The 17500-nt window shown below is 47.9% G+C and overlaps 2 protein-coding genes across 4 annotated transcripts in view; both read left to right on the forward strand.

Moving 5' to 3' along the window:
* Positions 1 to 3346: 3346 nt before the first annotated feature.
* tdh2 (L-threonine dehydrogenase 2) lies at positions 3347 to 11750 on the forward strand. Its single transcript, XM_061263072.1, has 9 exons — positions 3347 to 3441; positions 3966 to 4181; positions 5150 to 5192; positions 5509 to 5579; positions 5737 to 5886; positions 6113 to 6285; positions 7504 to 7594; positions 10369 to 10638; positions 11462 to 11750. The coding sequence occupies exons 2-9, from the start codon at positions 4022 to 4024 to the stop codon at positions 11605 to 11607; spliced, it is 1104 nt and encodes a 367-aa protein (XP_061119056.1). The 5' UTR covers positions 3347 to 3441; positions 3966 to 4021; the 3' UTR covers positions 11608 to 11750.
* A 4222-nt stretch (positions 11751 to 15972) lies between these two features.
* The window catches only part of tmem234 (transmembrane protein 234), a 4968-nt gene continuing 3440 nt past the window's right edge, over positions 15973 to 17500 (forward strand). Inside the window, exons 1-2 of one of the 3 annotated variants that reach the window (XM_061219902.1) lie at positions 15973 to 16532; positions 17057 to 17208. In XM_061219902.1, coding sequence (XP_061075886.1) covers positions 16520 to 16532; positions 17057 to 17208 — 165 coding nt within the window. In that variant the 5' untranslated portion in view covers positions 15973 to 16519. Of the gene's footprint in view, positions 16533 to 16854; positions 17209 to 17500 lie in introns of those variants that run through there. The other 2 variants (XM_061219910.1, XM_061219893.1) reach the window with 2 other exon arrangements.

Raw genomic sequence — 17500 nt, forward strand, 5'->3', positions numbered from 1 at the left:
TGTGTCTGTGTGGTGTGTGTGTATGTGTGTGTGTGAGTGTGTGTGAGTGTGTGTGTATGTGTGTCTGTGTGGTGTGTGTGTGTGTGTGTGAGTGTGTGTGTGTGTGTGGTGTATGGTTTGTTTGTGTGTGTGGCTGTGTGGTGTGTGTGTGTATGTGTATGTGTGTTTGTGTGGTGTGTGTGTGTGTTCCTGTGTGTGTGTGAGTGGCGTGTGTTGTGTGTGTCTGTGTGGTGTGTGTGTATGTGTGTGTGGTTTGTTTGTGTGTGTGGCTGTGTATGTGTGTGTGTGTGTGGTGTGTGTGTGTATGTGGGTCTGTGTGGTGTGTGTGTGTGTGTGTGTGTGTGTGTGTGAGTGTGTGTGAGTGTGTGTGTGGTGTGCATGTCCTGGGTGTGAAGAGGTCAGATGCTCATTCAGGGTAAAGTGCCTGCACCATGATTTTGACAGCAGAGGCAGGTGGGGATGTGAGTTGTCACATGGTGAAGTGTGGTTCCCACAGCAGTGGAATAAAAGGTGGTCCGTTTGTGTGAGATGCTCAAGCTATTGTGTTTACGGAAAGGCGGTGTGTCTCCTTTTTGTCCAATCAGATGTCAGAGATGGACTGTGAATAAAGTGTGTGGGAGAATGAGTAATGTGTCATTTATTTGGCTCAACTTAAATCCTCTTAATATACGGTCTCACAAAACACAGTATTTTGGGAAGCTGAGGAATTGCTGTCGCTAATTTTCAAGGGTTGCGTTTTTTTATTTTATTTCATCAAGGTCAAAATTTGTAAGTAGCATCAATGTAGCATACTGACAAAACCAGGGTACACCCACTGAATTTAAATTATTTGGGCTGACACTGCAAAAATAATGCAGTGATTATTACACATCAAATTCTTGCTCGACTTAGATAACATATTGTAAATGACATCTACGTACTGTAATTATTTCTTTATTATACGTGTATTTTGTAATCACAATTTTCCAGTTTCTTCTTGCCCCCGGGTGTGTAGAAAGGCATCGTGATATTTCCATCTTAAGGTGGCGATTCAACCGCATCGATTACAAATGTCAGAATCGATTGTAATTGATTAAGATAATGTCAACGAGGAAAATAAAATAAATAAAATAAAAGCCTTAATCCCATTAATACCAAAAGTTTACCATTTGGTTTTAATCGTCTATATTCATACTGAGCACATCTATTTCTCACGTTACATTTGTGTATTCAGTGTTTTTTTTTAAATCATAATCTAATCGAATCAGGTTAGACAAAAAAGTGCTCTACAAATAAACATTTAAGTGCAGAGTCCATGAATTAAAAATAATAATTTGAGCAACTGCTTCAAAGACAATTGTGTGTTGTTTTTTTATGAGCTCAAAGGAAGAGCTCTTTGGGTTGCTCTGGATCACAGGGCTCCGTAACCAGACCTGACAGCCGGCTCCAACCCCGCTGCAGAACCCCCACATCAGAACCCCTACATCAGCGCTCCTCCTCTGGGGAAGGAGAGGAGCAGGAGCTGAGAGTGACCGCTAAAACAGCCTCACACACACACGCACACACACTCACACACACACACACTCACACACACACTCACTCACTCACTCACTCACGCACGCACGCACACACACACACACACACACAAACACTCACTCACACACACACACACTCACACACAGACACTCACACACACACACTCTCTCACACACACACTAACACACACACTCACACACACTCACTCACACACTCACACGCACGCACACACACACACACACTCACACACACACACACACACTCACACACAGACACTCACTCACACACACACTCACACACACACACTCTCTCACACACACTTACACTAACACACACACTCACACACACACTCACACACACTCTCACACACACTTACACTAACACACTACACTAACTCACACTCACACACATACACACACACAGGCACTCACACACACACACTCACACTCGCACACACACACAAACACACACAAACACAGCCCAGCTTAAACCTGAATTCAGCTGAGTCAGCACATCTAGGTCCAGGTTTTATAGACACAGATTAGTTCTGGACTAACTCCAGTTATTACATTACATTACAGGCATTTAGCAGACGCTCTTCTCCAGAGCGACGTACAATGAATCAAACACAGGGACAAGTGCAATGAGGGCCCTAGAGGAAAGTACGGTTCTGATTTCTAGCGTAACCATACAGATACAATCGGAACCCTTGAACAATACATCAACTTACCAACGAGCATACCACGGTTGGCAGCTAGGATACCCCGAATACTACAATAACCATACATAAGTGCTATTATAATCTAGGCCATACACAAGGCTAATCGTGGTGGTGAGGTAGTTTTGTACGAAGAATCTCCATTCTTCATTCTGTACGAAGAATGTCATTCAACATTGAATTTAGTCCAGGACTAGGCTTGGTCTGTGTCAGTGAAACTGGCCCCGGATGTGGATTAAATTCTGTTGGGTTTACAGCTAAATCATCTGATTTTAACAGGCGCAAGAGAGCATAAATCTGCAGCACCATGATTCCAACAGTGTCAGACAGCTTTCTGCAATTGTAACAAACGTAGTCCTCGCCTTTACACACTAGCCTATTTGTGAAATATTTTAGCCAACTATTTACATAGCCTAGGTTTTTGGCTCAAAATTGGTTGCCAGACAGGTGTACGTGTAAGATGCACACGTAGGAAAATCGGATGTCTACCATCAATAGTTTTTGTGTGGTATCGCAAAATGCAAGAAGTGTTTCAGCTTTAGCCTTTTCGGTCTCCCCAAAGCACGGTAAGATCGCGCAACCAATGTGAACAGACACTAGTCTCCGTGTTGTTTGGTCACAATAACGTTAATTATAAGTCTCCTGATTTTTGAAGACAACCAGGCGTAAAGGTCACCTAAAGTTACCCTGTGGCCACTTCGTAGCTTGGCGATTCGCCTATGCATAGATCTATCGCGAGTAACTGAATATGTGAGCAATTCTCTCAAAGAAACAAACTAACATTGTTTTTTGTTTTTTTTCAACTCCATGTTCTGCCCTGTTAAAAGCTAAGCTCAGCTAAACCACCACGTACAATACAATCCCAGAGTGAGCAGCAAGTCAGCATGTTTGCGCACATGTGTAGCTGTGGAAACTGGTCCGTGTAGTTCCCCAACGTGGGCATTACCGTTACCAGCAGGCTCAGGAAAACTTCATTTCCCAAAATACCCTTCGTCCGCCGCTTGTCTGCCCAATGGGTGTTCGGTCCGCTCAGGCGGTAACCAATCGGAAGCTAATCTTTTAATTCTAACGGTTAAATACCTCGAAATCCCCTTTATCAGCGCAATTTACCAGAGGTTTGGCATATTGGACGCTCAATGCGGATCTGTTCGTTCTGATAACGCTTGGCTAAAACCTGACAAGGCCTGGAGACTTTTTGCAGTCTGCGGGTAAATACTCTCTCAACTCTAAAGTTAAACTGAACTTTGTGTACGTGAATCTCATTCAATGTGTCGCCAGGAACGCTTTCATATGGCACTTATTAAGCACCGCAGTGCACCTCCTCGCGTAAGCAACAACATCTATATTACAAACTGCAGTAACCAAATTGATATTTGGACCAGCGGTGTTTCGGGATATTCGTGTCCTATTTGCCAACACCCATAGAAAAGGCGAACAAACAAAAATCAATTGTGAGCCAACGTCAAAATGCGCTCGGCTAAGCGCTGTGTCATCACCGAATGTCACTTTTGACTCGTTCGAATCAAGTCAGACTTTTCAGAGACGGACACACACGTTGTCACGTAATAGTTTGAGCGTCACCGCCAGGGTTTACACTGTTGTGTGTGTGTACTCTTTCTTTCTTGTCCTCGTACCTCGTTCTTTATTCTTTTTTTGTGTGTGCTTATTTTCGTTACGATAGCGGTCACTCGGACACGAAAACAAGTTTGACATCGCATGGTTTCGCTTTCAGACGCTGTCCCGGTCCCCACTCCGCAGTGCACCTCGCTCCCCGGCGGCGTCTCCGTCATGCTGCCGGGCTGGCTGTGCCGTGTGTGCCGCAACAGAGCCCGGTGGCACCACCTTCCTGCGCGGGGCTTGAGCTGGTCTCCGCGGCAGATCAGTAGATGGAACAAGCAGGAGTCCAGCGAGTCCAGCCAGCCGGAGACCCCGCGCGTACTTATCACAGGTGAGCCGGTAGTTGTCGAGTGATTTATTTCAAAAAACAATATCCAAAAAAATATCTGCTTCTTCTTGGCACCTGACGCATTAAGACGGTGTCGCATTCTCGTTTTATTTTATAATTATTATTACTCTTTTTTTATTTTATTTCGAGCGGCCTTTTCCTCGCCCGTGGAAGGCAACCGTTGTGCATCCGCGACAGAGGCCAGTGGCGGATGGACGGCGCGTGAATGGCCGTGCTGCGCCAGGACAGAGAGGCAGCAGCGCGTGAACAATAGCGCGCGGATAGAGAAGTGTTTTTGTCCGCGCGTTAAGCTCCGCTGATAATGAAGCGTCACTTGTGGCGGAGTATTAGGCTAGGAAAAAAAAAAAAAAAAAAAAAATCAACACTGTGCGCATGTTAAACCGGAGAAAACATCATGAAATTCCGGGAATACATATATTAAGTGCACTCTATAAACCAAAGGCTCAAAAAAGAACCTTATGGGTTCTTTAATCCACCTTAAAGTTAATTTAAGAACATTTGATGAAGTCGTTATTTCTTGGATGTCTCGATTTCTGGGAAACAGTCTGTATTTTATTTTTGATGTATTATAAACAATACGTTATTTTCCATGTGATCTAGCAACGTTGTTGTTGTTACTATTATTATTATTATTATTATTATTATTATTATTATGGGACATGACATAGATTCCTTCAGGCTTTCCAAAAGGTTCCTCTAAGAACCTTAAAAGGGTTCCTGGAGGCACCTCAGGGGGTTCCTCTCTTGTGGCAAATAGAGGAACCCCATTTTTAGTGTTCTGTCATACCTCTAACTTTTCTTTCTCTCTCTTTCTCTCTCTCTCGCCCTCTCCCACTCCCTCTCTCTCTCTCTCTCTCCCCCTCTCCCTCTCTCTCTCTCCCCCTCTCCCACTCCCTCTCCCTCTCTCTCTCTCTCGCCCTCTCCCACTCCCTCTCTCTCTCTCTCGTTAGGAGGCCTTGGACAGCTGGGTGTCGGCCTAGCTCAGCTCCTAAGGTACGTGATAGCGTATTACATTTCCTGGATTTGTGTGAGAGGCTTCAGCTTTCCGTGACAACACTGGGCTGTTCATTTTACTTTCCAGTGCACTGCAAAGATTGCACAAAATAAGTACCATTTCAAGATACTCCAGATGAGCTCTACTCCATCCTCTTGAGTTGTGTGCTGAAAATGCAGTGAGTTAATGAAACTCAATGTCCAGTTCCCAACTTTCCTCTTGATTATCTTGCCGGTGACCAATTTTCCTCTTTATGTTTGGGTCTGTGGCTTGTCAGTTTCTGATGGTGGTTGTTTGCCTGTCTATCTGTTACAGGAAGCAGTATGGCACAGATAATGTGATCCTGTCAGACATAAAGAAACCTCCCACAGAAGTCTTTAACAGTGGTACGTTGACTCAAAAATGCCATCTCACTATGCAATACTTTTCTGTGCTCAGTTATTCTTGTCTGATACTCTCTCCCTCTCTCTCCCCCTCTCTCTCCCCCTCCCCCTCTCTCCCCCTCTGTCTCTCTCTCTCTCCCTCCCTCTCTCTCTGTCTCAGGTCCATTTGTGTATGTGGACGTGTTGGACTATAAGAACCTGCGGGAGATGCTGGTGAATAACCGGATCACCTGGCTGGTGCATTATAGCGCCCTGCTGAGTGCCGTCGGGGAGGCTAACGTAGCGCTCGCCCGCAAGATCAACATCACAGGTGTGCCCCCCCCCCCCATGCACACCTGGCTGACCACCCCCCCCCCCCCCCCACGCACACCTGGCTGACCCCCCCCCCCCCGACGCACAACTGGCTAACCACCCCCCCCCCCACGCACACCTGGCTGGAAGAAGAACTCTGCAGTTGGGCCCTTTACCAAATATCTCACTCTCTCTCTCTCTCTCACACACACACACTCTCCCTCCCTCCCTCCCTCTCTCTGCAGGGCTGCATAATGTGTTGGACCTGGCTCTGGAGAACTCCCTGCGCCTGTTCGTCCCCAGCACCATCGGAGCCTTCGGCCCCTCCTCCCCCCGTGACCCCGCCCCCGACCTCTGCGTGCAGCGCCCGCGCACCATCTACGGCGTCTCCAAGGTGCACGCAGAGCTGATGGGCGAGGTGAGTGTGTGTGTGTGTGTGTAGAGTGTGTGTGTGTGCCTGTGTGTGTGTGTGTGTGTGTAGAGTGTGTGTGAGTGAGCGTGTGTGTAGAGTGTGTGTGTGTGTCTGTGTAGAGTGTGTGTGAGTGAGCGTGTGTGTAGAGTGTGTGTGTGTGTGTGTGTGTCTGTGTAGAGTGTGTGTGTGTGTGTGTAGAGTGTGTGTGTGTGTCTGTGTAGAGTGTGTGAGTGAGCGTGTGTGTAGAGTGTGTGTGTGTGTGTGTGTAGAGTGTGTGTGTGTGTCTGTGTAGAGTGTGTGTGTGAGTGAGCGTGTGTGTAGAGTGTGTGTGTGTGTGTGTCTGTGTAGAGTGTGTGTGTGTGTGTAGAGTGTGTGTGTGTGTCTGTGTAGAGTGTGTGTGAGTGAGCGTGTGTGTAGAGTGTGTGTGTGTGTGTGGTTGTGTGTGTCTGTGTAGAGTGTGTGTGTCTGTGTAGAGTGTGTGTCTGTGTGTGTGTGTGTGTGAGGGTGTGTCTGTGTAGAGTGTGTGTGTGTCTGTGTGTGAGCGTGTGTGTGAGTGTCTGTGTAGAGTGTGTGTGTGTGTGTCTGTGTGTGAGTGCGTGTGTGTGTGTGAGGGTGTGTCTGTGTAGAGTGTGTGTGTCTGTGTGTGAGAGTGTGTGTGTCTGTGTAAAGTGTTTGTGCATGTGTGTGTGTCGGTATTGTGTGTGTGTGTGTGTGTGTCTGTGTAGAGTGTGTGTGTGTGTGTGTCTGTGTGTGAGCATGTGTGTGTGTGTGAGGGTGTGTCTGTGTAGAGTGTGTGTGTCTGTGTAGAGTGTGTGTGTGTGTGTGTGTGAGTGTGTGAGGGTGTGTCTGTGTAGAGTGTGTGTGTCTGTGTGTGTGAGTGTGTGTCTGTGTAGAGTGTTTGTGCATGCGTGTGTGTCGGTAGTGTGTGTGTCTGTGTCTGTGTAGAGTGTGTGTGTAGTGTGCGTATGTGTGTGAACAGAAAGCAGTCAAAATCTTCCCACTATGTTGCACATTCCAAACACACACACACACTCACACACGTACGTATCTTTCAATCAACCTGTTTGTCTCTTTCTTTTTCGTACACCACATTGTAGGAAATGTGCTTTATTAATGAAGTTTGATTGATTGCCCGATTGACTGATGGGCGTTCCGCCTCTGGTCGTGTGACAGATGTGTGCCTGACACCTGTTCTCTTGTGCTGACCGTCTCTCCCTCCGTCAGTACCTCCACCACAAGTACGGGCTGGACTTCCGCTGCCTGCGGTACCCGGGCATCATCTCCGCCGACACGCCCCCGGGTGGGGGCACTACCGGTAACAGAGCACTTCCTGTCTCTCTGTCTGCCATCAAATCACTTCCTGTCTCTCTGTCATCAAATCACTTCCTGTCTCTCTGTCTGTCATCGATACACTTCCTGTCTCTCTGTCTGCCATCAAATCACTTCCTGTCTCTCTGTCTGCCATCAAATCACTTCCTGTCTCTCTGTCTGCCATCGGAGCACTTCCTGTCTCTCTGTCTGTCATCGATGCACTTCCTGTCTCTCTGTCTGCCATCAAATCACTTCCTGTCTCTCTGTCTGCCATCAAATCACTTCCTGTCTCTGTCATCAAATCACTTCCTGTCTCTCTGTCTGTCATCGATGCACTTCCTGTCTCTCTGTCTGCCATCAAATCACTTCCTGTCTCTCTGTCATCAAATCACTTCCTGTCTCTCTGTCTGTCATCGATGCACTTCCTGTCTCTCTGTCTGCCATCAAATCACTTCCTGTCTCTCTGTCTGCCATCAAATCACTTCCTGTCTCTCTGTCTGCCATCAAATCACTTCCTGTCTCTCTGTCTGCCATCGGAGCACTTCCTGTCTCTCTGACTGTCATCGGAGCACTTCCTGTCTCTCTGACTGTCATCGGAGCACTTCCTGTCTCTCTGTCTGCCATCGGAGCACTTCCTGTCTCTCTGTCTGTCATCGATGCACTTCCTGTCTCTCTGACTGTCATCAAATCACTTCCTGTCTCTGTCTGCCATTAAATCACTTCCTGTCTCTCTGTCTGCCATCGGAGCACTTCCTGTCTCTCTGTCTGTCATCGATGCACTTCCTGTCTCTCTGTCTGCCATCGGAGCACTTCCTGTCTCTGTCTGCCATCAAATCACTTCCTGTCTCTCTGTCTGCCATCGGAGCACTTCCTGTCTCTCTGTCTGTCCCATATGTCATGTTTCTGCACATACTTAGCTTATTCATAAGCTGATGAACAACGTTGCGTGTCCATATGACATGTTTAACCGCGGTCTCAGGGAGAAGCCTGTCGCCTTGTGGCTAAAGTACACGACTGGGACCCAAAAGGTCGGTGGTTCAAGCCCCTGGTGTAGCCACGCTAATTAACTAATTGTGTCAGGCGTTAAATGGCAGAAAAAGCAAAAAAACCTGCGAACACAGTCTGCCTCATTACGAAGCTAAGAGTGGCTGGCAAGGGGGCAAGGTTGTTAAAAATGTGTCCAAGGCAGAGTGTTGATCCGTTTGACTGTGAAAGTGCGGCGTTTTGCATGGTTGCATCTTTTGTCCAGCATGGCGGGGCAGCGTTTAGCACCATTGCCTTGCAAGAACGAGATTCTGGGTCCCAGCGAGTCCTGGGTGCCCTTTGCGTGGAGTTTGCATGGGTCTCCTCCCACACTCCAAAGACATGTAGGCTCCTCATTTGCGAGACAGGAGATGTTGATCAACCCTGGTTACATAATTTATACATTTAAACAGCCTGATATGAACTGAAGTGGGGAGTAACATTTATATAGCGTTTTTCTCACATTCAAAGCGCTTAGCCACTAGGCTACAGGCACCTTAGCCATTAGGTCTACAGGCACCTTAGCCACTAGGACTACAGGAACCTTAGCCACTAGACTACAGGCACCTTAGCCATTAGGTCTACAGGCACCTTAGCCACTAGGACTACAGGAACCTTAGCCACTAGACTACAGGCACCTTAGACACTAGACTACAGGCACCTTAGACACTAGACTACAGACACCTTAGACACTAGACTACAGGTACCTTAGCCACTAGACTACAGGCACCTTAGACACTAGACTACAGGTACCTTAGCCACTAGACTACAGGTACCTTAGCCACTAGACTACAGGCACCCTAGCCACTAGACTACAGGTACCTTAGCCACTAGACTACAGGTACCTTAGCCACTAGGCTACAGGCACCCTAGCCACTAGGCTACAGGTACCTTAGCCACTAGGGCTACAGGCACCCTAGCCACTAGGCTACAGGTACCTTAGCCACTAGGGCTACAGGCACCTTAGCCACTAAACTACTGGTACCTTAGCCACTAGGTCTACAGGCACCTTAGCCACTAGACTACAGGTACCTTAGCCACTAGGTCTACAGGCACCTTAGCCACTAGACTACAGGCACCTTAGACACTAGCACAAGGCACCTTAGCCACTAGACTACAGGCACCTTAGACACTAGACTACAGGCACCTTGGACACTAGCACAATACACCTTAGCCACTAGACTACAGGTACCTTAGCCACTAGGTCTACAGGCACCTTAGCCACTAGACTACAGGCACCTTAGACACTAGCACAAGGCACCTTAGCCACTAGACTACAGGCACCTTAGACACTAGACTACAGGCACTTTAGACACTAGCACAAGGCACCTTAGCCACTAGACTACAGGCACTTTAGACACTAGCACAAGGCACCTTAGCCACTAGACTACAGGCACCTTAGACACTAGACTACAGGCACTTTAGACACTAGCACAAGGCACCTTAGCCACTAGACTACAGGCACCTTAGCCACTAGGTCTACAGGCACCTTAGCCACTAGACTACAGGCACCTTAGCCACTAGGTCTACAGACACCTTAGCCACTAGACTACAGGCACCTTAGCCACTAGGGCTACAGGCACAAACAGGCTGCCCCAACCAATCAGCTGATTTCAGGAATGAACCCACCTTCGACCAGATTGGAGGGAACTAGTTAGCGAAGTCAGCAGGCGTGGTGATTGGTCGGAATGCAGGGCCGCGTGTTCACGCTGCACTGACGCCTCACCGTCGCCCCCCCCCCCCCCCCCCCCCCAGACTACGCCGTGCAGATCTTCCACGACGCGCTCAGCTCCGGGCGGTTCCAGAGCTACCTGCGGGCGGACACGCGCCTTCCCATGATGCACGTGGGGGACTGCCACCGCGCCACGCTGGAGTACCTGCAGGCGCCGGACTGCCAGCTGTCGCTGCGCACCTACAACATCGCCGCCATGAGCTTCACCCCCGAGGAGGTGGCCCAGGAGATCCGCAAGCACCTCCCCCACCTGCAGGTCACCTACCGCCCCGACCCCGTCCGCCAGACCATCGGTATGCGCCGCAGGGGTGTGTGTGTGTGTGTGAGTGTGGGTGTGTGTGTGAGTGTGTGTGTGTGTGTGTGTGTGGGGGTGTGTGTGTGTGTGTGTGTGCTGTGTGTGTGTGTGTGTGCCTGTGTGTGTGTGTGTGTGAGTGTGTGTGTGCCTGTGTGTGTGAGTGTGTGTGTGTGTATGTGTGTGTGTATGTGTGTGTGTGTGCGTGCCTGTGTGTGCCTGTGTGTGTGTGTGTGCTGCGTGTGTGTGTGTGTGTGTGTGCGTGCCTGTGTGTGCCTGTGTGTGTGTGTGTGTACTGCGTGTGTGTGTGTGTGTGAGTGTGTGCATGCCTGTGTGTGCCTGTGTGTGTGTGTGTGAGACTGTGTGTGTGTGTGTGTGTGTGTGTGTGTGTGCGTGCCTGTGTGTGTGTGTGTGTGTGTGTGTGTGTGCGTCAGCCAAATAACAAGTAACATCTCAGTTCCAAAAAAGCAGGATTGAGTTAGCTGGATAACTGCACAAAGCAGGATTGCGTTAGCTGGATAACTGCACAAGGCAGGATTGCGTTAGCTGGATAACTGCACAAAGCAGGATTGCGTTAGCTGGATAACTGCACTGAGTAAAACCACAAATCGTCCAAATATAGAACAAGAGGTGAACAATAATGCAGGTGTGAAGGCACGGTCTCACCTCTCTCTCTCTCTCTCTCTCTCTCTCTCTCTCTCTCTCTCTCTCTCTCTCTCTCTCCCCCTCTCTCTCTCTCTCTCTCCCTCTTTCTCTCTCCCCCTCTCTCTTCCCCTCTCTCCCCCTCTCTCTCTCTCTCTCTCCCTCTCTCCGGGCGGGTCTAGCGGACAGCTGGCCCATGCGCTTCGATGACAGTAACGCTCGGCGGGACTGGGGCTGGAGGCCGGCCTACCAGCTGCCCGAGCTGGTGACGGACATGCTGGAGGCCATCCGGCAGCAGAGGAGCAGGGAGGGGCTGTGCACCAGCTAGCACCAAAACACCCCCAAACTCTACCCCCCTACCCCAAAACACCCCCAAACTCTACCCCCGTACCCCAAAACACCCCCAAACTCTACCCCCCTACCCCAAAACACCCCCAAACTCTACCCCGTACCCCAAAACACCCCCAAACTCTACCCCCGCACCCCAAAACACCCCCAAACTCTACCCCCCTACCCCAAAACACCCCCAAACTCTACCCCGTACCCCAAAACACCCCCAAACTCTACCCCCCTACCCCAAAACACCCCCAAACTCTACCCCCGTACCCCAAAACACCCCCAAACTCTACCCCCGTACCCCAAAACACCCCCAAACTCTAGCCCCCTACCCCAAAACACCCCCAAACTCTACCCCCGTACCCCAAAACACCCCCAAACTCAACTCCCGTACCCCAAAACACCCCCAAACTCTACCCTGTACCCCAGAACACGCCCAAACTCTACCCCCCTACCCCAAAACACCCCCAAACTCTACCCCCCTACCCCAAAACACCCCCAAACTCTACCCCCTACCCCAAAACACCCCCAAACTCAACCCCCGTACCCCAAAACACCCCCAAACTCTACCCCCGTACCCCAAAACACCCCCAAACTCTACCCTGTACCCCAAAACACCCCAAACTCTACCCCATACCCCAAAACACCCCAAACTCTACCCCCATACCCCAAAGCACCCCCTAACTCTACCCCATATCCCAAAACACCCCCAAACTCAACCCCATACCCCAACACACCCCCAAACTCTACCCCCAAACCGCAAAACAGTACACCCCCCCAACACCTGAAACATACACCCCCCCACCCCATAACACACACACCCCCAAACCTCATAACACACATACCCCCTCATCCCATAACATATACACCCCCAAACCCCCCCTAGGGAGGCCTGTCAGCTAGCACCATCCCCCAAAAAAACTGAAACACCCCCAAACCTCACCATGACCCCCCCATTCCCTCAGCAGCATTCTAACACCCCCCCCCCCCCCCCCCATCACATACCCCTACAGCTCAGGAACCCTCACCAGACTGAAAGACTGTAAACACTGATGCTCATGCTGACAGGTGCTGAAACACACACACACACACACACACACACACATACACACAAGCACGCACACACACTCATATACACACACACATACAGGTACACACCCACACACACACACACAGGTACATACACACACTCGTATACACACATAGACACACACACAGGTACATACACACACTCATATACACACATAGACACACACAGGTGCATACACACACACAAACACACACATGCACATACACACACACACACAGGTACACACACATACACACACTGATACATACACACACTCATTACATTCATTACAGTACAAAGCATTTAGCAGATGCTCTTATCCAGAGCGACGTACAACGAAGTGCAGCTCGAACACAGGGACAAGTGTGAAGGGGACCCTAGAGGACAGTACGGTTCCGAGTCCTAGCGTGACCATACAGATACAATTGGAACCCTTGAAGAATACAACTTACGAACTAGCATACCATAGTTGGCAGCTAGAATAACCAGACTACAACAAAACAATATCTAGTACAATACAACAATATCTATATATAACTATATATTAGTGCCATTATAATCTATGGCATGTACGAGGCTAATCATGGTGGTGAGGTAGGGAGGGAAGGGTTTGAAAGTGGTCAGAGATCCACAAAAAGGTAATTCCACCACCGTGGGGCCAGAACAGACAGCAGTCGTGACCGAGAAGTGCAGGTGCGGCGAGGGGGAGGTGCCAGGCGTCCCGAAGCAGCGGAACAGAGGGGTCTTGCTGGTGTATAGGTCTTCATAAGTGATTGAATATACACAGGGGCTGATCCCTTAACTGACTGGTACACGAGCACCAAAGTTTTACATTTGATGCGAGCCATAACAGGCAGCCAGTGGAGGTCGCTGAGCGGGGGGGTGACATCTGAATGTCTGGGGAATACCAGACGGGCTGCGGCATTCTGGATCAGTTGTAGGGGTCTGATGGCGGATTCTGGAAGGCCAGACAGCAGAGAATTGCAGTAGTTCAGGCGGGACAGGACCATTGCTTGAACAAGCAGCTGAGTGGAGTAGGTGGTGAGGAAGGGTCAGATTCTCCGGATGTTGTACAGGAAGAACCTGCATGCCCGGGTCACCGTAGCAATGTTCTCTCCGAGGTTTCTTGCACTAGGGGATGAGGTCACTGTGGTATCCCCTAGTGAGATGGAAAAATCAGAGAAGGGAGGTTAGAGCAGGGATGAAGATTAGCTCTGTCTTACCTGGGTTGAGCTTGAGATGGTGGTTGTCCATCCAGCTCTGGATGTCTCTCAGGCAGGCGGAGATACGGGTAGAGACCTGTGTGTCTGATGGGGGGAAGGAGAGAAAGAGTTGGGTGCCATCGGCGTAACAATGATATGAGATGCCATGAGCAGAGATAACAGGGCCAAGAGATGTGGTGTAAATGGAGAAGAGGATGGGACCGAGGACTGAGCCCTGGGGGACTCCACTTATATACACACACACATATACACACACAGGTACCCACACACATACACACACACACACACACACACACACACACACAGGTGCATACACACATACACACACACACACACACTCAGTATTTCTTTTCTCTTTTTCAGGGAATAGTCATTCACTTGTGACCTTCTGTGTCTATTTTACTGCTGTAGAGAGCAGATTTATTTCATTTATATTTTCCATAAAACACACATAAATACCACTTTAGTTCATTTGCTTTTTGGCAGTACACAAGCACACTTTTCTAGCGAGTAACTTAAAGCGGCCTGTTAAGAGTATTTCTCAGCTTTGGTTCCAGCAGGTTCAGTGTCTTTGTTGTGGTGTTAAAAACACTCTGGTTATGACGAGGAAGAGGACAAAGAGAAATCAGCGATGCGTTGAAAAAGGACACCAGCACAGACACCCAAACCCGGCCCACATTCATCCAGCATCCTTGTGGAGTCGACAGAATTCCACCGGGACACGAGCAGGCACAGAAAACACACACACACACACACACAGACACACATACACCACATCTGTGTCACCACAGACCACACAAATACACAACACACACATACACAACACCTGTGTCACCATGAACACACACACACAACACCTGTCACCATGAACCACACACACATACACACACATATATACACAACACCTGTGTCACCATGAATCACACATACACAACACACGCACACATATGCCCACTCGCATGCACAACACATACATGCACACTCACAACACACATGCACACTCACAACACTTAACATGTGCAGATACATTCATGCAAGAACTCACATGAACACCACACACACACACACACACACACACAGATGCCCATGCAAGCATGCACACACACACACACACACACACACACACACACACCTTGAATGCTATTTAAAAAACCATTTCCAAAGAGTGAAATTTTAGACAAGATACTACTTTTTTATGTAGAAAAACATATTTTTAAAACTTATTTAAAAATTATTTGAAGTTTGGACCCAGTCACAGTTCCTGTGACTGCACAAATATGTAAGTGTAACCTTAACGAAAACCTGATGATTTTTAACTGAAGGCGTGCAACACAAATTGCATTGTAATAAATCTTCAGCTGATTTAAATGTGGTGTCAAGTGTTCAAATGTCTTTCAAATGTGGTGTGTAGACCGGCCACACCTGTTTTGAAGTCTTTCCACTAACTAGGGCCGGCCAGGTAAATGCCACTACAAGTATTGTTGCTGAACATGTTCACTTCCTTATGACCACACTTTCCCCTTTTTTAATGGATATTTCCAGCAGGATAATATATGTGTGTGTGTGTGGGTGTAAATGAGAGAATGAGAGGCATTATGGGGACACCGAAGCATTCAAGGCATCTTACAATGATGAAAACCCGCATGAATTCGTAAAATGAAATACGCTGTATTACCCATGGCATTTATTACACGAGTAAATATAACATGTATGAAACGTACCGTACGTATGATTTTTACATATTAGTTACAGAGCAAGTTTGCAAGCATAGAGGGCTGTGGGATTTTTTTTTTTTAATTGGTTAACATTTCTCCGTGTCTTTAGCCACAGAGAACAGCAGGTCTCCTTCGCGGTTGTACTTCAATGAAGTACACTGGCCTCGTTGCTTAACACAACAAATAAGTAGCTAAGCAAACGACAACTCGTCTGTCTGCAATTTACATTTAATGTGTAAATCTACAATTACCGTTAGATTACATGGATAACTGAGATTAATGACTGCACATAGTAAAATAGCCTACTTAAACCAACTTGATACGTAGACGATAAATTCGTTCTAGCAAACACAGCTCAACAAAACCGGATAGGGCTGTAGCTATGGCAACTGGAATTTTAGCTAGCTAGTCTAGTTCAATTATCACGGAAGTACAGTTAATTCAGTATAACATATCTTCGAAGGGAAATATTTACCAGCTGGAAATTCAGTACTCATTGCTACCCTAGTAACCACCGACTTGAGTTGCCGTAAACAAGTTAACTAACGTTAGTTAGTGACAAGTAAATGGGTATGGCTAACGTGCATGGTGCAAACCGTGTATTTCCGATACATTATATAGCTAGCTAGTCTAGATTAAACATTTGCTAAACCTGACCTTTTGTATTAATGAATGCGTTAGCTAGCTACACTAACGCACCATTGTATCAACGTTGTATATCTGCGTTGGATTTAATGGACAATTGTATAAAACAGGAGTCCAACTGCTTTAGCTAAGTTTATGTCAGTCAGGAAGACCAACAAACATACGGAAAACATAATCTCTTCCGGAGTCACTGACTGTGGGCGATAGAAGAACTGCCGGGTGATCTTATGATGTCAGTTGTTGCCGGTAGTTATGGTGTCTTTCAGTAAGTAGTTGCTATATATCGACGATATTTATTTATTTATTCATTCATACAATTAAATAACGTTCGGCCAAATATTTTCGCACTTAAGTAAGCAGTTCAAACATGAATGATAGGCTCGTTTAAATGTTATATGCAAATATGCATATCGCCAACATACATTGGTTTTCCATCTCTGCATAAATTATATATTTTAGCAAACTTAGTGTAATACCTAGCTGACGAGCATGTAGAAAATTGTTGCATCTCGGTTGATACTCGTCTTTGCTTTGCTGCTGGTTCAGTGTGAGGCTAGCTGTAACTTTTACCGGTGCACAGTGAGTGGTTTCTTAAGAAAATAAATCGAACATAAATTATTAACTCGATCCTGATTAAATACACAGGCAGGTGTGACTGATACGTCTGGGTAGATGGCCATCGTTAGGAAGCTAGAACGGTTGATTTGGCGTGCGTTTAAATGAACAATGTCCCATAACAGCCTATCGAAATGAAACGATTGCCACACACTGTCCGCGTTGTTTTCGCAGCGGAAATTCTGTGCCTCACGCTGGTGGCCGTCTTGTGGGGAGGCACGAATCCTTTCCTGAAAAAGGGCACGGAAGGGATTGAGGAAGTGAAAAAGACCAACGTCGTACTTCAGTTCTTGGGAGAGTTGAAGTTTCTGTTCCTCAACATGAAGGTAAATGCCTGGCGACACGACGCAACCTGGGCGAGCGAGTGACATAAACGAAGCGGGGCAATATAGAACTTCACTGGCTGGCCGTGTATGCACTTTCGCTAAATGGCAGGCATTTATATAGCGCCTTTATCCAAAGCGGTGTACAATTGATGGTTCTCCATTCACCCATTCATACACACACTCACACACCGACGGCGATTGGCTGCTATGCAAGGCCAGCTCGTCAGGAGCATTTGTGGGTTAGGTGTCTTGCTCAGGGACACTTCGACATCGCCCGGGCGGGGGGTCGAAC

This window comes from Conger conger, chromosome 1 (assembly GCF_963514075.1).
Source record: "Conger conger chromosome 1, fConCon1.1, whole genome shotgun sequence".
NCBI classification, from domain to species: Eukaryota; Metazoa; Chordata; class Actinopteri; order Anguilliformes; family Congridae; genus Conger; species Conger conger.